Below are 21,546 nucleotides of genomic sequence, written 5' to 3'. Positions count from 1 at the left end.
AATTCACCGAAAATCGCAAAACTTCCATACAAATTAGACGCCCGTTTGATATCAGTAGAGCGAATTGTGGAAGCGTCTAATGGCAACTGACTCGCGTGACATAAACATAAATATGTATGTGTATGTGTATATATTTATGTACATGTACAGATAATAACGAACATGTTGAGTTGCGAGTGCAAGTTTTGATTAGCTGCGACGCACACCCGGTCGGCCGTAGCGCCGCGCTGCTGAGGGCCAAACCGGCATCACCAGCGCTGTGCGCTATCAACCAACGCCTCAGTTGCGCCCAAGTGCCGTGCAGTGCCTGTTGGAATAATCCAACAACGGAGTAATAACTGGTTGCAGATTTTTTCATTCAAAGTGAACACATTCATTTCAAATTATGTATAAATAAATATTAAAATTTGTTCGATTGCACGATTTGTAGAATTCTGCGGCGTAGACGGCGGCTCATCGCATCGCAGCACAATCGTTTACCGTATTAAGTGAATTACAACGTAGCTGATGCCAATTGCTTTGACGTGATTGAAAGTGCTTAAAAATTGAAAACAACAACAACAATAACAATAAAATCACGCTGAAAGCCAATAAATAACATATACAATACAATAAATAATTGTCATAAAAGTATTTTCGTAGAAAACAACAACACATTCTAATGGTAAAAAAATTCGTTTGATTAATAAAAATTTAAATAATTATTGATACCTATAACGAGTGGGTAAGATTAATAAAAAAAAACGTAACAACCTACACGCAAGTATGCCAACGACTTGCCAATTCAAATTTTCGCGCACTACGCCGATTTACTACAGTGGTGAGCAAATAAGCGGGCTCATTATATTGAGCAGCACAAAATTGCTGGCTATCGAAGGTGAGCATTTTCCATTGCCTTGTAGCAAAGGGATGTATGTAGATATATAACTCATCTGGTTTGCCAAATATTTTTTAGTGGTCGATATTATAGCATAATATCTAAAAAAAAAATATGCTCATGTAGTCAAAAACCATTTTTGTGTATTCAAAATTATGAAACAACCAATAATGTAACAATAGTTCCAAATTGAAAAAAATAACTATTTATTTATAAAAAAGTGGAACTTGTATGGATTACCGTAGTAATCCGATTTGAACAATTTTTTCGGAGATTATATTATTACCTTAAGCAGTAATCCATATCAAATCTCGTGAAGATACCACATCAAATGCGAAAGTTTTCCAAACAAGCCTTTGATTCCGATCGTTCAGTTTGTATGGCAGCTATATGCTATAGTGAGCCGATCTGAACAATTTCTTTCGATATAACATTATTTTTATGAACAATATCTCATATCAAATTTCGTGAAGATATATCGTCAAATGAGGAAGTTTTCCATATAAGAACTTGATTCCGATCCTTCAGTTTGTAACACCGACAAATGAGCATCTTCTTGAAGAGAAATGACGTTTGCAAAATTTCAAATGATATCTAAAAAACTGAGGGCTAGTTCGTATATATACAGACAGACGGATATGGCCAAATCGACTCAGCTCAATATACTGAACATTTAAATATATTCTTTAAAGGGTCTCCAACGCTTACTTCTGGGCGTTAAAAACTTCGTGGCAAATTTAATATACGCTATTTAGGGTATAAACATTTTTTTGAGGGAATCAGTGTTTTCAAATTTCACTACCTACCTCTGTGGGTATTCTCATGTAGATTAACGACGTTTGTTTCTGCTTCTTTGTTTGTTCCAAGACGACAAGTGTGTATATTAATGTCTTAGCACGGACCGCTTAAAAAAAAAAATTTAAAGAGACATCTCACGTTTTTTTTATTATATTCTACAAAATTAACCGAAGGTATATAATTTTTCATTAGTTTGGAGTATCAAACTTGAAAATTGTTTTATTAGTTCTTTGAATAAATGATTATGTCACGAAAAAGAATTAGAGACTATACATGATTTTATAACCGGTACAATGACCAAATCTTTTAATAAGATAGCGAACAAAGAAGGAGTGAACCGAGCTGAAAAAATTCTATTAGGCGAGTTCACAGCCTTAGCTAAAAAAAGCTGACTTCGATTCGTTTGCCGTTACTCTCCAGCAAATACATATGTATGTTTGAAAAAATTAGCAAAAATCACCGGGGTGTTCATAGTTTTTTGTGTTGCACTACTTTCTGCACTGAAACAGAAACACGCAGCACTTGTGGTGCAACCTAACGCATGCGTAATAGTTTTATGATTTTTCTTAGTGGAGGATTTTTTTCGCAATAAAAGACATTTTTTATGTTTTCTATAAATTACCGTAATTGTAGTTTTAAAACTGCTAGCAAATTTGTATTTCCATTTTTCATTTGAACCTTTTATGATAGATAATTTGATCTAAAACTTGCAAAAAAAAACTTGGAAGCATTGAAGATATTGACTGCATCACTTTATTGGGGTATCCGCATACGCTCTTTTGCGAAATCAACTCGTCAACTTTATGGTTGATTTTACATGTAATTTTTTTTGACAAGAGAGCAGAATTCAGTAAAGAAATGGCGAATCGAAGACAGCAAAAGATTAACTAGAATAGGTTTCTACCAAATTATGTATTCAGCTGCATTACTTTTTTGTGCATTTGGCAGACAAATACTTTGATCAGGAAAACATAACTACATATAATACAGCCAGTGAATGAAATACTTGTTTTTGTAATATCAGGAGAGACAAATACTTTAATTGCTGCTGATATGAACACATTTATGGCATGAAGGTATGAACAAATAACGTAATGTAAATATATTAAAGCACAATTCTTTCAGTTGATTAACAGTAGAGATAATTTTATATGATTTACATATATGACATTAACACTAATTAGCAATTAGCGTTTAATATGTTTATTGAAAGCATTTGTTTGTTAAATCTTTACTGAATAACATCAAAACACTAACTGGAATTATAGCGGCTGGATTTTTTGGGTTAAACGCACACATTGAATTATCTAAATGTATTTTGCGCAATGGGGAAAAAGAGTACGACTTTTTAATACATATTTTGTGCGAAAACCCATTTGTCGTTTGTATTTCTAAAGTACATAAAGTGCATTTGGATATTTTTAAGATAATTGAAATTATTCAGCAAAGAAATTCCATTACAATTTATATGCAGAATCAAAATTCTGGTGCCAAAACGTTCAGAATGTTGGAAAAGGTCTTCGGTGATAATTGTTTGCCGCGAGAAAGTGTTTTTGTTTGGTACACATTATTCAAAGAAGGTCAAACCAGGACAGCCATCAGCATCAATTGATGATCAACATGTCAATAAAATAAAGTAATTGGCGGTTGAGAATCGATGATTAACTGCTAGAGATCTCTCTGGTATCGTTGGAATATTCGAAGCATCAGTGAAAACGATTTTGAAAGATAATTTGAGCCTAAGATATGGAAATGTATGCTTGGTTAACATATCATTCAATTTTTTCGAGAAACAGCGTCGCCTTAACGTCTGTGAAACAATGTTTTCCGACTACCATAATGTCAGAAAACGTATTATTACTGGCTGTGAGTTAGCGTATGAGGAAACCGACGATCAATCGACCGAATAGCTTGGCAAAGTTGAATCGAAGTCGAAAAAACCACCTCAAATCTCAATGTTGTGTTGAGAGTTTACTACGATTATCAAGGTAAGATGCACTCCGAATTCTTGCCCACCCGCCAAACTGTCAACAAGGAATACTCTTTGAGTGTTATGTGCTGTTTGCGCGATGCTATTCGTAAAAAGGGGCCGCATGGATTCTTCGTGAGCTTTTCATCAAATTTTAACCAATATCCTGCCGCAACCACCGTCTCCGCCTGATTTAACTTCGTGTGACTTCAGCAAACTTAAACGACCGCTTCTAATAAACCGTTTTAAGTCAATTGAAGACATTAAACGTGACTAGCTAGGCGCAGTGAAATTGATTTCAACAACTTTTTCGAAGATTGGAAAAAACTTGGCACAATTGTATTGCGGTCAGGGAAATTACTGTGAGAATAGCGACATATATTTTGAAGAATAAATTAAAATATTAAAGTTATAAAAAAAGTCTCACTATTTTTTTTTTTGCTTTTAGTAATTTGTTATCTTATGTATATATCTATATATATATTTGAACAGACCTCAGGAAATTTTTTCAAAGTGTGAAGTGCATTCTGCCAAAATTTCAGACTCATGTAAAGAAAGCTAAAGAATAAAGATTGTTATCCATATGATTAGATAAACGTTAATTGCTTTTAAAAGCAATTAATTAGCACTTTGCAAAAATTTGCTATTCTCAAAGGCCACCGGCGAAATTCGCAAACCGTTAAATCGTAAAACAAACAGAAAATTATAAAAATAAATACGAAGCGATAACAAGCAACAAGTTACGTTCGTACAAATAAACATTTGTGCATTTTATTAGTAAAATGTGATAAAACATCAAGACAACTGATTTGTTTTAGCACATTAACACACAAATTTCTGAATACAGCAGCAGCTTTATTTATTCATTTTTATGCTTTTTTGTTTTCACTCATTTTAACAGGCATACAAATCGCTTTGGTTGGCACTGAGCAAGTGGAGTGGCTGGAGAGAAGCAGGGAGGCATTGCTGCTGCACAATGACAGCACTGAAAAGGACAACAAAGTGTTGTACAGTGACAAACAGGAACGCTTATATGGGTCACATACACTCACGGAGCGCACAAGCTTACTAGCGGCCGAAGTGTGTGTGCAGCATTTCAGCTTCGATTTGTCTTACAATGCACCAGCCAGCTGTGATATGAAGTATGGTCAGCGCGCTTATTACGTACGTCTAACGTTGCAATGCAAATCGGTGTCCGATAAAGTTTTCAATGCGCGCATAACAGTAAAAAACCGCGTGGATTTGAGCGCGGCGGTAGAGTTGAGTGAGGTAGGTATGAAATACATGGCAACCACTAATGAAAAAAATCATATAATTATTTCCTTAAATACATTTTGCAACCAACAGCCCTACACGCTGACGGCCGCCAACGCGCCAACGTCAGACGCACACGCGCCACTGCTCCTCACCCTACCCACAGGCACTGGCTATGTGCCGGGTCAATATATCGCCTACACACTATGCGGCCAGCATAAATTTGCCGCATGCAACAAGTTATATGTGAATCTGTGTCAGCATACCACATTTCGTGCCTCGAAACCGCAAGCGAAGTGCAAAGAATACCTCAAAGTGCTAAATAGTGATGTACAGAAGATAAGTTCATCATACGTCATGGTATCCGGCCAATTGAGCATACCCTTAGCGGCACACATTTGTCGGGACGGCAATGAAAAGAGCCTCATACATACAAGTTATCATATTGAAGCAATGCTATTCAATAAAAAGCGCATTTTGCAGAAGTTGATTATACCGATTGTAGTTGGTACAGTGCCACCGAAAAGTATGCGGCCTAACAGTGCGCAGCAATGCGTAGAGGACTTAGAGCAGTATCACTGTTACGATAATTTGGGTGGGTGTGAGAAATAATTGAATTATGAAAATTTTTTACGAAATTTTGGAAAATAATATTCCGTAGAAATAAAATATGTTTATAGTCTTTTGGAGTAAATTTAAAAGTGCTCTCTCAGCTAATCTCTTACTGAAATTGACACCAAAAATTACCTGAAAGCATTTTTAATTACATTTTTCATTATTTAAAGAGAAACCCAAATATTTTCCAATACAATTTTTCTTTATTCTACTTTTAGCCACTGATGAATTAATATGTGATAAACCAAATGAAAGTAGTGCAAAGGATGCCGATTTGCTCTATTACCTGCCCGATTATGCTTCGATGTTGCTTTTGAATACTTTTTCGACATCTGTCAACGTATTGCAGACACAAGCTGCACAACATAATTGCGAGCAGGAATCTTGTACTGCAGACATCTGTACAACAACAATTTTGGCATAACAATTGTCCAACATGAGACGATGATTTAAGAAAAGTTTTTAACAAAATATGATTTCTTTCTAAAACTTTGTCATTTATATTACTTATATGTACGCTAATGGTGTTTTAACTAAAATAAATGTAAATAAATGTTATTAATATTAAATTAATAAAACAAAAATCTTCACTCAAAATATTTTATCGACTTTTTTATTCAATAATCAATTAAACTTTTTGGCTTAGCAGATCTTATAATAACAAACAAGAGAAAGAAATTGCTTACACAAGATGGATTCATTAACGGAAAATCAAACAATACCACATTAACGCACTTCACCACATTTCAAATGTACCACCTCATCTCTACTCATGCCACAGAATTAATATTTGTGTAAGAAATACAATCAAATCACATTTACATAAGTAAGGTTGTATTATAAGCCATTAGCAGCACACAAACAAACACATTTGTCTTTATAAAGGACTTAACGTCCACCAAACCGCGTTGTTTATATGCCTGTGACATCATTTTACGCCTGAAAGTAGGCCAAAGCAGGCATAAAACGCGTTATGGCACCGCACATTGATACTTAAAGTTGCTAATGTAGTAGTGTTTATATGAAGTGGCGTGAGAGTCCCGAAACGTACCGAATAAAACACTTCAAACGCATAAAACGGGATTGTTATTAAAATTAAGAGCTAATATTTGATTTGGTTTTGGGCGATTTATCAAACCATGAACTGAGTTAATTAGGTTTGCCAAGAGGTTTTTTAGACACAGAAGGAAACGTCAGGGAGCATAAAATATAGATGTAAACTGGATTATCGGTATCAAGTGCTTGTATTGAAAATTTCATTCATTTGACGAGACGCCTTCACTAAATTTGGCGCGGATTATTGTCTAAAGCTATCTCCGAGGAAATTGTTCAAATCGGATCACTGTGGTATATACCTACTATACAAACTGAATGATGGGAATTAAGTTCTTGTAAGAAAACTTTTGTATTTGTGACAGCTTTGGTTCATCTGAAGATAACAGCAAGTTCTATTATCAACAGTTTTAGGATGTGCACCATGCGAATATGAGAGTTTTGATCTATCGTTAAGAGTTATCCAATATAACAAAAGATCGGTCTACAATTTGTTAAGTATAATTCTTGTAATCTCCATTATAGATTGAGTATGTACAATTTTAGCTCAGTTAAGCAAGTGACAAAGAGGGAGAAAGTGATGTCTTAAACTACCAGACACTCACCCCCACCAAAAATAGCGTAGCTTGAACGATTTTAAAACAATCAAACTTAGCGTAACTACAATTAAGGGCGCAACAACAACAGCATCGCGAAATCATTCAGCGATTGCAACCACCATTATGAATGACTGCCAGCGGGAATGGCATTGAACGCATAAAAATCGCCAGACTAAATGAGTCTGCGTTGTAAAACGCTGTCGCCGTTTGCTGTTAACTAACGCGACTATTTGCTGTTCTTTTTTTTTTTGTTATTACAACTTTTCGCTCTAAGGTATAACGTGAGGTCTCAAACAAAGCGCGGTTGCCTTGACAGTCCCCCACATACACACCAAAGCAGATCTCAGTCTCTGTTTGGCGCTCAAGTGTGCGGGGAGCAGGCGATAACTCTCAAATTCCTTCCGCCACGCATTGATGCTGGACCACTTACTGCATACTGTTATTGTAGTCATTATTATACATCCTCACTACGGCGCTGTGTGTACCTAGTTGTTGTTTTCTCTTCGCTGTCGAATTCGAAGGCATTCTGGCGCCAACTTATTGATTCGTTACGGGCCAGAATGGAGACCGTAAACAACCAGACACAATGCGCGCCGCAAACACTGTGCTTGCAGCATCTAAGTAACTGTGTGTGTGTGCACACAAGTTGTTCATTAGTCAGACCTTAATATGGCAGAGCGCTTTAGTCGCATAGTCGTAGTTAAGCATACATGTTGGCAGGCAGAAAGGACAACAAAACGCTTGTTGTACTGTCATTGTCTTTGAAAAAAACGGTTCGAATTTTTTCATTACGGAAAAGTTTCAAAAGCAGGGCTAACGATTGATGAGAGTGTAAACAATAAAAATAAATAAATTCTATGTTTCGAATGCGTACTGTTTGATCTCTACACGGGTTTCGTAAAGAATTCTCGCCTCGAAAATGCCCACAATGTGTTCTTTCCAATTGGACCGCATGGATGCGGTCTACAATAGTGGCGAGTACATTCACGGACGCATCGTATTGAAAACGGAAAAAGTGAAGCGTGTGAATGGTAAATTATGAAATTAAACTCAACTTATTTCAATATTTTTTTTTTTGTAATTTTTTATTACAAAGAAAATTAAAGCATAAAAAAACTGAAGGCAAATTATGTTGTGTAAATAAACATTATGGTTTACAATTTTATTATATAATATTTGAATGCAAAAATTTTAAATCAAGCTGGTTGTGCAATAGAACTAAGTATTGTGAAAAATACTACTATATTTTGTATATTTTGGCAAAACTATAAGTTTTGTGTTTTTTGGTGTATGAATAATAAAAAACCATTTTTCTATAGCAGAAATTGAAAAAAACTGTTATTTCAAATCTCACAAATGTATTATTTTTGAGAATTCCTATCAAAAATTTTGAGTTTTAATTAAAAAATTGCACGGTAGTAATTACCTAATACATAACTGTGATCCTGTTTCTAACCTTTGGTGTATTACAAAATTTAAGCAAAAAAGGTCAAAACTCAAAAAAAAGAGGACACAGTCATAATATGTACATGTTGTATATATTGTACATAAATAGTACAGCATGCGCAGCTAAGAAACCTTTGAAGAGAAAGGCGTTGTATCAAGTCACCATCCCATATCAAATAGTCAAAATAAGTCGTTTTCTGTAGAATAGCTTATAAAATAGATAGAGAAATAATATAATACATTTAAACTTTTTTGAAGTGAAACTTTCTCGCAAATCTCTCTAGTGCCACGAAATTGTGTAGCGCAACGAATTTCCTTAACTCCCGCACCAACACACGAAACAAATGATGAATTATTCGGTGTAATTTCGATTTGAAACGATAAAAAAAATATCTGAAAGAACCTATAAAAAGTACTTGTCCGAGGTTACCGAGTCTAGAGAATATGATGGGTGTGGTAGGATATCCCACTCAAGCCACAAAAGTTTTTGGCGATCCATCAAACTTGTATGAGGTCCCACATTATCCTAGCGGAACAATGTGCCTTCTCTATTGAACAAATTTGGCCTATTCGGTTTGGTTAGAACACTCAATTTGTCTAGCTGATCACAATAAACTTCAGAATTATTCGTGGTATTGCCGAGCAAAAGCTGAAAAGAAAATATCTAATTGGATTCCAATCAAACAGACAACAAATCGGTTTCGGTGACTTTCAGCCTTCAAAGTGGTTTGAGCATGCTCATCCTTTTAAGACCACGATCTTTTGCGTTTCCTGTAAACCCACTATTCGTCGCCAGTAGCAATGCGCATCAATAATGGATCACTTCTTTGCCGTTTGTTAAGAAAATCTCCGTCCTTAATGCAACGAAGCAAAATTGTATGTTGTTATGAAATCTTTCAGTCATCTCTCGAGTTGTTATTCGAAGTTTTGCATCAACCATCGACTTTATCACACATCGGCTTCAAGATGACTCTCAAAAGGTGGTGTATCCTTAAGATCAAAGTTACCAGAACGAAATTTGCAAATCAAATTCAGCATTTTGGCTAATTTTCGCCTTGCTAGAACTGGTTTTTCACCCTTTTGATAGGAAACCAGCAAAATATATCCTATCCACGAAAAAAAAAAAATCCAGAAAAGTTAAGAAGATTTTTACAAACAAGCCTTACTCAATCAACTGTTGAAATATATAACTTACTGTCATATGAGTTAATTGTAAACTTGGCTACAAAAATTTCAATTAGATCAGCTGTTGTTATCAAAAGAAATTATTTATATGAAGTAATAAAATATCAAGCAATAATATGAGGAAACAGCTTAAGGTGGTAACAAGTTCATAATTAAAGCTATTGCTTGTTTGAAAAATTTACGTGAATAAATTAAAAAGACTTCGAAGGCATAGCAACAATTTAAAAGTTTAATTTTCAAATATTTTTGTTCGATATATTATTCGAAAAAGTTGCAGCCTCAAGCAATCATAAGGTGTCAACTTTTTTTCTTAATATCGCCAAAGAAATCATTTTTTATTTTAAACTACCTAATGCGAAGTATATATTGTTCCTTTCTAACATCTACCGTAAGATAATAATTATGGGTTTAAATTTCTGTTTGAGATCCGTTTTTATATATAAATTATTTCATGCCGTTTTGCAGCTGTCTATGTAACACTGGAAGGTGAGGCTCGGGTGCAGTGGTCCCTCAGCGGCAAAAGTGACTCGGCCAACTACTGTGGTCATCAGCAATATTTATATACGCGCACCAATGTTTTTGATAGTACCGAATTTCGTGCGGGCACACATGTCTACGTGCTGCGCTTGCGCATACCATCCGGTTGTCCGTCCTCATGCAAAGGTCCCTATGGTTTCATAGCGTACAATATCTCGCTGACCATCGCCAAGCCGTGGACATTTGACGAGGTATTCCGTAAGCCCATAACAGTGGTGCAGGCACTAAACCTGAATCATAACCCGGAATATGGGGTGAGTGTTCAAAAACATGGTAAAAATAATTTTTGTCTTATTATTTACAACTGTTTCCTAACAGCTGCCAATACGCGACGAGAACGTGAAATATCTCTGCAATTGGCCATGCACCTCGGGACCCATTATGTACACATTACTACTGCCCTACAATGGTTTCGTGGCACGTCAGCAAATCACGTTCTTCCTGGAAGTGGACAACCAGTCGCCGCACTATGACATTTCCAGCGTTGAGGCCTCCCTCAAACAGCACTTTATATTCCTAGCACGACAGCCTTATAAACGCAACTTCTATACGAAAACACTGGCGAAAAGCATCATTACGGAGCGTACGCTACGTCTGACCAAACGCATGTATCAGGGCACCGTATGTGTGCCCTCCGATACACCGCGTTCAACTCTTAATCCCAATTACATTGTTTTTGTACACTATACACTGCAAGTAAAGTTGAAGACTGGCTATTTTCACTATGATACAGATCTGTCGGTGCCAGTGGTGATAGGTACCATTCCGCTGCAGCAGCGCGGTGTACAATTGGTGACCACGCAGCCGCGTAGAATCAGCAGCCGTGATATATCTACGCTGGAGGAGGAGGATGGTGATGTGGCGGGTGAGCAGTGGAGTGTACAGGCGGAAATTAATCAGACCGAAGAGGATGGTGAGGGCGATGATGATGACGATGACGATGATGTGATCCAGCCAGTAGCCAGTAGCCGCGCCACATCACGACGAATACGCGCTCAAGATATATCCAATAACAACGACGACGATGAGCCGCCCTCATATGATAGTTGTTGTAAGTTATAAGCAATGGGAATTCATAACAATGACATTTCAAAGTCTTTTCCTTAAACTAACGTATACACTTATCATCAATTTCAGTACCTCCATCCTTCAGTTTTGCCACGCTCAGCAGTCAACAGACTCTGGACAGTGTTGGCCACTCATCAGATTCGAAACCACGAGGACAACAACAACGTGCAATTAAGTTGCCCAAATTTCCTGGATACGACATTGTTGCTGCCTCAACACAGGCCATTAATATGTCTGCAGACTCGGCTTTGAGCTTGAATTACTACCATTCCTATGGCTCGCTTGGCACTGGGCACACCGGACGCAGCCTGGACACTTTTGCTTCGAGTTGTGGTGTGCTGAGCGAAACCGATGAGCATGTGCAAGACGCCAATGAAGGCGATGATGATGACGATGATGAGGACATTTTCTAAAAAAACGGAAATTATAGAACTTACTTAAAACCGATTAAAGTGCCAAAGAATTAAACAAAAAGTGCCAAAAGACAAAACTGCAACTTGCCACTCGCCAATATGCCAATACCTCATTTTGTAGTTTGTAAATTATTATAATGCTTATATTACATAATATGTCCATTTGATGCCTTAGTATTAGTGTAAAAACGTTATACGATTTAATACTTTAGTTGTAGAAGCTTTGAGATTATTTTCGACAATATATATATATAATAATATATACCATATATATACATATGTGTATGTAATCAATTCGTGGGAGATGACTTGACTTTATTTTAGTTTAATTTTTTGCTTTGAAGTTGTATGTTCAAACCTTTAATATATAAGAAACATATACTTTTAATTTAAATCTCTTTTCCATAAAAAAACATACCACAATGTCAGGATTTCGATTGCCGACCGCTCATGTCATTACCCAACATCGTCGTCATTTCAAAGAGCCTGGAATCAGCTTTTAAAGTTGTTCTCATAAAATGTTATATAATCATTAGATAGTTGTTTTACTGTTTAAGTTAGATATGTCGACTAACATATACCTGTATTAAATAGGTCTGACTTTTATATAGGCATTTGACTCCTCGAAATATTTTCCGCCTCTGTGCAGAAGGTCAGCGATATCTCTCTTACCTCACGAAAGATTTCAATGGGATAAGGCAATGTTTAGTTGTTCACTACTTCATAATCTTTTCGACATTCAAACTACACCAGACTCTACCTTATCCCGGAAGCAAGAGTGTCTGTTCACAATTTGTTTCTGTGTTAGTTTTTAAAGTCCAATTGGCAGTGTGAATAGAAAAAACGGCAACAACAACTATTAGATTTTCAAAACTTCCAACGATGTTAGGATCTAAAATTCTTTAAATATGTCAAAAGCGGATAAATTTGTAAAGAGCTAAAGCACAGATGTCAATTAACAGAAGAGTTGCAGAATTCTGTTAATTTAAATTAATGTTTCTCCTACTGTTCGGGAACTTAGAGCTTTACCGCATAAAAGCTTAATACTGATAACAGACTACTGTTAATAACAGTACAAGCTACATTGCTAGCTGCTTGTGAATTATGTTTTATTAAAGTGTATACAAACATACATACATATATGTATATACGTTGACTTATCTGTTGATTACAAATAATTTTCGATTAGGCTCTAACCGTTGCAACATTCGCCCGTTCCGAAAAGTCAGTTGCAGATAAAGATTTGATTGCTCGTATGTAGAAGTGTGTTTATCTAATTTGAAGCGAAAAGACTTATGATAAGATAATGAAAGGTAATAATCAAGCGAAATCGATTCAATAATGTAGTAAACATTTGCAAAAAATAGTACAACAGCGCCTGTGGAAGTGAAAAGAGCATGTTTGAAGGAATTTTGCGTGGCTAAAAATTGCAGTTTGCAGTACATAGAATATATAGAAAACACCATGGTTCTAAAGTGTCAAGTTCATTTGGATAACCCAAAACGTATTTATGCACCCGGCGATAAGCTCACCGGCCATGTGCTGCTAACAATGGAGGTACGCCTGATTATCAAAGGTATAAAGTGATTTACAATTTCTCGGTAACTATGAGTCATACTAAATTCAATACTTCATTATTGCAACAATTGGAATCCTTCATACGATATAACAACTATAAAAACACAAACACAACAATAGCGTTTGCCATCAAATATTCGGGTTTTGCAGAAGTGAAATGGGAGAGAATACTTCCACCGAAGAAAGTTAAGAAAATAAATGAACAAAATGAGTCGGAGCAACCCTCAGACATTGGACCTCCTATTGAGCAGTGCATTGAAGTTTACAACAATCGAGAAGACTTTTTGTCCAATGTAAATTATTTTGTCGGTTCCGAGGAAGGTACACTTAAAGGAATTGTATATTTTTACTATTAAATATACATCTACATCTTATATTTACATATCTTCAACTGAACACTCTACAAGTGCAGCAACAGGCAGAATCATTGAACGTGGCACTTACACATATCCATTTTGCGTTGCACTGCCGCAAAGCTGTCCATCCAGTTTTGAAAGTGCCAACGGTCACATACGCTATATGCTTGAGGTATTCATCGACCATAAGAACAAACGTGAGGTATGGTATACACAGCAATTGCAAGTGCTCAAGCCGCTCGATCTGCGTCGATACCCAGAAATCGCCGAAAAAGCTTGTGATGTGCTCGTCGAAGAGAATATGCCTTGGCATTTTTTCAAACACCCCTTGAAAATGTGTGTAAACTTACAGCAGTTTGGGTATGTGCCCGGTGAAGAACTTTCAGTACACGTATCCATAGAAAATTCCGATAACTTGCGTTTACACGAATTAACCTATGAGCTGCAACAAATTTCTTGCATAACCGCCGCGCATGGTCACAAGAAAACTAAAACCAAATACTTCCACACCACTTTGGCGAAAGCTGTACACTTCTTCTATGGTCTACGGGAAAGAAACGAGCAACATTTGCAAACCTTTTTCTTGCCACAAACTGTGCCGAATACCGATCCAGCCGATTGTCAGTGCTTGCAAATAAGTTACGAGTTGAGTGTGCAGCTGAGCACGAACAATACGAAACGTTCGTTGCAAGCAAAGATACCGATCGTTGTGGGCACCATATCCCTGCGGGCACCGCAAGAAGTTCAGGCACTTTCTGGCACAATGCCAACGGCGGTCTCTGCAATGCACAGCGTGGAGAATTTGCCAATGAAATGCAGGGAGTTTGATGTGCCGACAACAAGGGAACCTCAAGATTGTTTTGCGGTGGCTACAGCACCTGAGCCGGAATCTCCCATACAAAGTGCTTGTGAATTAAATTTGCGTGAGTTACAGCGATAATCCATTTGTTTCTATATATAATAAAAAAGCCTTCATTATTTCAGGCTCCATGTCCTTCCGCGAAGCAGAACATTTGCCGAAAACGAAATTCAACGCAGAACCAAAAAAATCCAAATTCAATAAGGAGCAAACCGTTTTTCAACCAACATATCTTTACTATGACATAGATAGTCTGCCAGGTGTGCAAAATGCTGTCGCCACTACGACAACTGCAGCAGCACTGCCAAGCGCTACAGAGGAGCTTCAAAACAATGCCAGCGAAGATCAAACCCCTGAAAATACCGCTACGCCTACCTGGGATTGTGCAAAATTTAAAAAGAAAAGGAAGGAACGTAAAAGTATTATAGACGGATCTTCATAAGCGATTATATAATGCATCTAAATAATAATATATAAACACATAAAAGTATCTCCTTTAGCTTTATACATAAGTATTACAGATTTAAAATAAACGCAAACTTTGCATAGATAATTGTTGGCATAACGGCGTTACAAGCGTCTACTTTTCCTCAGCGTATTCTAGATAAAAGAAAAGAGCGTGATAACAGTTAGGAATATATGATGCAATAATATTTTATGTATACCGCTGACGGACTCACCGTGTGCTCGGGTGTTATATCCGCCGACGTGCCTATCAGTATGGGCAATGTCAAGTCCGACGTTGTTTGTGTGATATAGCTGATGCGCGTCTCTAGACGTAACTCGTATTTAATAGAAATTATATGCGTACCCTGAGTGGAAGGCGGCAGCGGCGGAACGACGAATTTCTCATCCAGCGAAGCGATGTCATCCGTTTTGACAATGATGCGGTGTTCCACGCTATTCAAAATGTACGAAATATACCGCGTGCGACGACGCGGCACTTGCGTTGTGAATTTGTAGACTTGCATGAAGGAGGCGGTGATATGTGTGCGAAATTCGCAACGCTTCGACATATTATTCACTTCAATGGAGAAGTTTATAGTGTTGCCGGGTATGTAGGCGCCCGATGCTGTCTTCAAATGTATCGAAATCGGACCGGCCGAGCAGGGCCAACAGCAGAAGAAGATCTCATCGTTACGTATGACTGGTAACTGCATTGGGTTTTGAATCGGAACCATAGTTTTCGAATAAATTTCGGTTAATTGTACTAATACCTTATAACTCACCAATGCATTGGGTACTTTATCGATATTAAACACCTGCACCACCAGTATTTCGTGTGTAAATTTACGTGTTTCTTTCTTGTCGTGTGTCTTGTCTAGGAATGACAGTATTAAAGATAATTCGTAGTAAATGCGTCCGATATCTGTCGTACACGTTGTCGGGCATATATCGGGTATAAGGTAATTAAATCTGTAATTATATGTGTTTGGCTTCAGTAGGCCGCCTTGGAAAACGACTGTTTCCATCTCCATATATGTCTCCTCAGCGGAGTAGAGCTTTGGAAAGCGTGCCATTGTGTCAACCCAACTAACGGTAGCCTTACCACTGAAGTCTATGCGTATATCTGTGTTGAAGCATTACGTGGGATTACATAACACTTTTTAATAAAATGTGTGCCGAAATACCTTCAAGTAATCTCTCCTTTGTGAATGCTACCGCCAAACTGCCGCTTAGCTTTTCACCACACACATATACCGCCGTATCACGATCGAAGGTAAACTCGCAGGTGGGCATTATGAAAATTGCTATGTAATGCTTAAAATTCTAATTATTTAAATACATATAAACTTTTGTATTTTATTTTCAAATGACTTTCAGTTTTGTTTTGATAAGCTTTCAAATATTTTTGTAGTGTGGGAAAAAGAAAGAAAAATATTCGAGTATAAGAATTTATACACTCGTTTTCTAGTCTAACTATTTGTTATGATGATTACCTTAACTCTTACTGAGAGTAAGGTTCTTAAAACGTGTGTTTTATGTTAACACTAACAAGGATTCACTTGCACTTGGTGGACCTTATTTATGAGCGCTCAAATCCATCTTCCCTAATAATCCATCTTTACAGAATGTTCAGTCAAAATTCAGTAACTCAAGACAGCCACTGTGAGTATAAAAGCGTCCCCTTAACCCCTTTTCCTTTTATCTGGATGTACTATATTTCAATTCACCGACTTTTTATCCTCTCGAGAAGAGTCAAGCATTCATCAAAACTATTTGGAAAAGCATATAAATGTTAAAATTGTAAAAACGAACTTTTTTGAGTTTATATATTACAGAAGCTGGTTTATTAATGGCTTAAGCAAGTTTATGTACAAAAAGTTTGCAAAATCGGTTTGAATATCAAAGATAAACTGTAAGATTTATAGTAAGTATGGCTTGGGACAGGAATATGCACGCTTAGGCGCGCTTCAATAAGAAAATCATTGATATTATTGATAAACATATTTAACTCATTAGAAAAGCGGTTGCACAGCTTCAACTATTCCAACCATAGCCAGCTGTGGCGCGTGTCGCCGGTTGGCCAGACTGTTGACTTTCCTGCTGATAAGGTGGTGGTTCATTGTGCGTTGAAGCCGCAGTAGGCGATACCAGCAGTGGTGCATCGGCTTCATCACCACCTACGGCAGACGGTGCTGTGGGCACGGCGAAATTCGTGTACATCGGATACCGAGGTATGAATTCATCGGTGCGATTACGCTCATCGACATCACGATCAATAAACTTTCCACCAATGGTGGTAGCCTCGTCAAAAGACGGTGGCTCTGTGAAAAATTTATAAGAAAAGTTTTAAAAATCTTGTACAACGCTTAAGCTGAATTCACTTACTGAATTTTTCGTAGTTTGGTGGCGCATCACTGCCAGGCGGTGTGCCGGGTGTATCGGGAATTGCTGGCGCTGTCGGCAGCAAACCGATTGCATTCTGTGGATTGGTGGCGCTCTGCGCCAATGGTACTGTTCCAATTGTTATGGGTATAACTATTTCGGAGTCTGTGTGACAGCAACCGGTGTTGATGGACATCTTAATCTCATAACGTACACCAATGATGTAATTTCTATTCGAGGTAGGCGGCACAGGCGGTATAAGAAGTGTGCCGTCAATCAAGCGCTTAGACAGTCGCAAGCATTGCATACCCTGTTCGGTGAGTGCCAATGTATTGCTGTGATAGCGCGTCTTTCTATGCGGCGTATGTGCTTCAAAGCTGTAAATCTGTGTCAGTTTTAATTCGATGCCATCAGCTAAATCATAGCCGGTCGATTGATTGTCTATTTCGAGTTGATATTTGATTCTCTGGCCGGGCGCATAACCGCCAAATGGTATGGTAAGCGTTGATATCACTGGGCCGGAAGAGCATGGCCAGCAGCAAAAGTATTTAATGTCCTCACTTTTAATCGGTATCTGGAAGTATTGAATTTAATATAAAAATTTATATAAAAGTTTATAATTTAGAAACTCACCAACAACTCCGGTTGCATGTTCAAATTCACCTGATATAAAACCGTTAGTGGTTTTTTGAACACATTATCGAACCGATATGGTCGATTCAATACCAGCGAGAGTTCGTATGCAATTTTGCCATATTTCTCCACACACGATGTCGGACACTCAAGTGGCAATGGTATGCAAAAGGTGTAAGTATATGTGCCGGGTTGTAGCGTACCGTCGCCATGTACGCAAGTTTTCGAGTGTAGATAAGTTTCATCAGCGCGATAATATTCATTATAGTGCTCGGTTTTGCCATCCCTAGAGCGTGTACGGCTCTCTTCCCAGCGGACCTTCGCCTCGCCCACAAAAAGTATGTAGACCTCTGATTTTGGTGGGAAGGAATGGAAAAAAGTACATTTAGATTTATTTGTATGTGCATGTAAATGTGCACATCCCGAGGGAGTCTAAAGAATGATGTCATAAATGCTATCTACAGTAATTCAAGCAAAACAAAAATAAAATAATCATTCCTAATATTTCAAAATATATACTGCAGATGTTCTTGTATGGTATTACTTGCAATATACTCGTATATACGTACACATACGCTAAAATAAACAAAAAATAATAATCATTGGCATTCCATGCTTCAAGTTCATTATCATTAATACTAGAAATAAAAAAAGATGCAAACGAGTTGGAAGATCGCAAGCTGAGGAATTATTCATGCAAAAAAAAAAAAAGAAAGTCTGTGTATATAAATGGCATCGTGTTCGTACTTTTTGGCTGGAATTTTGATAATTTTTACTTTTTTAATATCTAAACATATTTGGTGACAAGTTATAATTAAATTATTTTTACAGAAGCTTTATTTTGGCTCAACGTCAGTGAGGCTACAATATACAAGTATTTGTCAATGTGATCTTCAGGTCTCCGAAAGTAATTTTCCCGTTTCTGCTTATAATTTTATGAAAATTAATCTTTTATTTAATGCTCTTTATTAGTCAATATACATAATGATCATTAAATATTATTATATTTTCGATATCAAGCACATCATAACTACTACAATAGTTTGGTTCCAAAACACCGATGTAGCTTAACTGTTTTGCAGTGGGCATTCTTCTTCCGCAGAAAATCTTGAGTACGAAAGTGATTCGAAAGTTTTAGTTTAAGCTATCACGATTAGTTCAATATGTTTCATTAATATTTTCGAAACTCCATTTTATAGTCGATGAACTTCACTTTAAGGCCTATTAAAACCTTTTTGTGGATATTTTGTGGTTCTTTGGTCTTCCATGTATGTATATCTAAACATTCAACAATTCCACTAATGAATCATTGCTTTAGTCCCCGCTTGATAACAGTAGCATTTTTTCCATCAGAAAGTAGTATTTCATTAACAAACTGTAGTTTTTTATATCTTTTTAAACCAATCTGCTATCAGGCGTTTATCAGCTGTTGTCTTATGAAGGTTACGTCTAACTACAAACAGTATGGATGACATTATTGCTTTTCAGCTTGTCTAGTAGTTCAAATCTTGGGATTTAATAATATTACTTACTTATTATAAAAGTGTAACCAAATAGTAGTTGTCTTGTGTAAGGAATATTATTTTTTTTATATTTTGATATGTAAATAACAATAAAGGTCTTCCAACATATCTGACAATTTTGTTTCGCTGCTTCTTGTTATCATATTCAAATATGTATTTATTTTGCATTAAAAGCAAATATTTCGAATTTTTTTCAGAAACACAATCGAATATTTGATATTGCCTTCAGAGAAGCAAACGTTACAAAAAGGAATCCCCAATAATAAAATCTGTTCAATACTTGTTCAATTAGTGTTTGAGAGCTTTAATGAATTTGTATAATATGCATACATACGCCAGTACTTATATAAATGTGATTGTAATTGCAATTCTAGTGAATGCTATTAGTTTCCAGTGAATAGCAGATCAATTGCTAATTATTGTTTGGAGATAAATAACTTCGCTTGTTCAACAAATATGCTGGCAATAATGCTTTCTATATAATTTACTTTACCATGAGTAATTCGAAAAATTCGTAAGTAGCTTATTTAGTATTTTAATCGAATTTATTTTATTAATTATTCCTGATGTGTTATACTATACTTAATATTAACTGCAAGCAAAAATCCGCCTACCTCGAACGCTCTTCTCGCTGGTTGTATGCAAGTTAATGCGTCCGTTAATTATTTCTCCGCTATAGTAAACCGGTTGGGGCCGATCGAATTCGAAAATACACTCCGATGGCATTGTTCTTGTATTTATTAAAGATTTTTTTAGCGCGTAAACAAATTGACTTTAATTAAATACTATAAATTTATTTTCACATGTATCAATGAGTTATGCGAAGGCACCATGTTCTACACAATTGACAGACGCAATAATTTAACGTAACGCGGCACTAAGAATATTCATTATATATATATAAATATATATATTATTTATATATGCAGATATTCTAATGTATTTTTATGTTTCACTTAAGCTTTTTAACAAAATAACTTATGCCCAAAGTACACTCTTATCTACGCGTTTACTCTTGAGTACATTATATTTTAAAACACACAATGTATACATATTATAGATATGTATTCACAAATATATAATTATTTCGTATACTGTAGGTCCACACGGCCTGTTTCACAGTCTATTTTGGCTCCAAGCTGTCGATGCAACCGGCGCACTGCCGTCTCACTGACTATCTAAAACATATTATAACAAACTCTCTAGCTTCGGTTTGTTTAGAAAGAATGAAAGAAATGAGATTGTCGCCACTGGTACTTTGGAGCATTTCACCTACACATTTACATATATATCGGCTATATATGTATATGGAGAGCGCAAGTTTTTTCTAATGAGCGCGTGAGTTGTTCAGTACCTCAGCATTGTTGGAGCAACATATATGTACTTGTATGTATGTATGCATGTGCAGCGTCTGAAATTTGCCATTAGAAGTGACGTCATCAACTTGTTTTTTGTTTTCACATGATTTTCATGTTTGTTTATTAGGCGAGCCGGCTAAATATCACAGTTTAACAGCTGATGTTAGACAGAGTTGCCATAATTTTATTTGTATAGTGGAAATAATTTTGTTGAGCAAATAAATTTGAAATACTTTTGTTAATGATGATAGATATATTATGCTTATAGGATTCTATTATTAAACTTTACTAAAGTAATTTCTTCAGAGACTCGGTCCCTAACTTACAAAAAAAGTTTGTTCCGCAATTTGGGATCTAATCGAGGATTTTGAAGTTATTTACTTCAAATATATATGCAAATATTCAAGAGACAATCGAACGAAGTGGAGCTTATGGACAGAAGATTTGAACCAATGACTCTGTTTAAAACATTAATTCTTCATGGATATGTATCAATATAGTGTTGGGCAGGATTCTCTCACGAACATTCTACAGTAGAAATCGATCTTTCAAAGTTAGGCGAAATATTACTTTTTAGTATAGTATAGTGACAGTTC

At 36.4% G+C, this 21,546-nt stretch overlaps 5 protein-coding genes across 7 annotated transcripts; 3 read left to right on the top strand and 2 right to left on the bottom strand.

Annotated features, from left to right (window-relative positions):
• The first annotated feature begins 161 nt into the window (after nucleotides 1–161).
• On the top strand, nucleotides 162–6,112 carry LOC105230298 (uncharacterized). The gene is made up of 4 exons (XM_011210998.4): nucleotides 162–877; nucleotides 4,546–4,913; nucleotides 4,992–5,493; nucleotides 5,732–6,112. The coding sequence occupies exons 1-4, from the start codon at nucleotides 766–768 to the stop codon at nucleotides 5,935–5,937; spliced, it is 1,188 nt and encodes a 395-aa protein (XP_011209300.2). The 5' UTR covers nucleotides 162–765; the 3' UTR covers nucleotides 5,938–6,112.
• A 1,553-nt stretch (nucleotides 6,113–7,665) lies between these two features.
• On the top strand, nucleotides 7,666–12,056 carry LOC105230299 (arrestin domain-containing protein 3). The gene is made up of 4 exons (XM_011210999.4): nucleotides 7,666–8,196; nucleotides 10,262–10,587; nucleotides 10,652–11,384; nucleotides 11,471–12,056. Exons 1-4 carry the CDS (start codon nucleotides 8,085–8,087, stop codon nucleotides 11,812–11,814), a joined length of 1,515 nt encoding a protein of 504 aa, XP_011209301.2. The 5' UTR covers nucleotides 7,666–8,084; the 3' UTR covers nucleotides 11,815–12,056.
• Nucleotides 12,057–13,171: 1,115 nt separating this feature from the next.
• LOC105230301 (arrestin domain-containing protein 3) lies at nucleotides 13,172–15,058 on the top strand. Its single transcript, XM_011211001.4, has 4 exons — nucleotides 13,172–13,390; nucleotides 13,513–13,713; nucleotides 13,805–14,671; nucleotides 14,733–15,058. The coding sequence occupies exons 1-4, from the start codon at nucleotides 13,279–13,281 to the stop codon at nucleotides 15,047–15,049; spliced, it is 1,497 nt and encodes a 498-aa protein (XP_011209303.2). The 5' UTR covers nucleotides 13,172–13,278; the 3' UTR covers nucleotides 15,050–15,058.
• Nucleotides 15,059–15,073: 15 nt separating this feature from the next.
• Nucleotides 15,074–16,539, bottom strand: LOC105230300 (arrestin domain-containing protein 3). Of its 3 annotated transcripts, none has more exons than XM_029551970.2 (3): nucleotides 16,239–16,539; nucleotides 15,288–16,177; nucleotides 15,074–15,207 (listed from the first exon to the last, which is right to left on the bottom strand). In XM_029551970.2, the coding sequence occupies exons 1-3, from the start codon at nucleotides 16,345–16,347 to the stop codon at nucleotides 15,178–15,180; spliced, it is 1,029 nt and encodes a 342-aa protein (XP_029407830.2). In that variant the 5' UTR covers nucleotides 16,348–16,539; the 3' UTR covers nucleotides 15,074–15,177. The 3 variants fall into 3 exon arrangements, with proteins under 3 accessions (XP_029407830.2, XP_049303863.1, XP_049303862.1); XM_049447906.1 differs by having other exon boundaries at nucleotides 15,094–15,761; nucleotides 15,837–16,177; XM_049447905.1 differs by having other exon boundaries at nucleotides 15,094–16,177.
• A 341-nt stretch (nucleotides 16,540–16,880) lies between these two features.
• LOC105230302 (arrestin domain-containing protein 3) lies at nucleotides 16,881–20,795 on the bottom strand. The gene is made up of 4 exons (XM_011211002.4): nucleotides 20,207–20,795; nucleotides 18,070–18,419; nucleotides 17,440–18,010; nucleotides 16,881–17,375 (listed from the first exon to the last, which is right to left on the bottom strand). The coding sequence occupies exons 1-4, from the start codon at nucleotides 20,316–20,318 to the stop codon at nucleotides 17,089–17,091; spliced, it is 1,320 nt and encodes a 439-aa protein (XP_011209304.2). The 5' UTR covers nucleotides 20,319–20,795; the 3' UTR covers nucleotides 16,881–17,088.
• Nucleotides 20,796–21,546: the final 751 nt, after the last annotated feature.

Source organism: Bactrocera dorsalis, chromosome 2 (genome assembly GCF_023373825.1).
Source record: "Bactrocera dorsalis isolate Fly_Bdor chromosome 2, ASM2337382v1, whole genome shotgun sequence".
Taxonomy (NCBI): Eukaryota; Metazoa; Arthropoda; class Insecta; order Diptera; family Tephritidae; genus Bactrocera; species Bactrocera dorsalis.
Note: the sequence above shows the minus strand (reverse complement) of the source record. Positions and strands in the feature narration are given on the sequence as shown.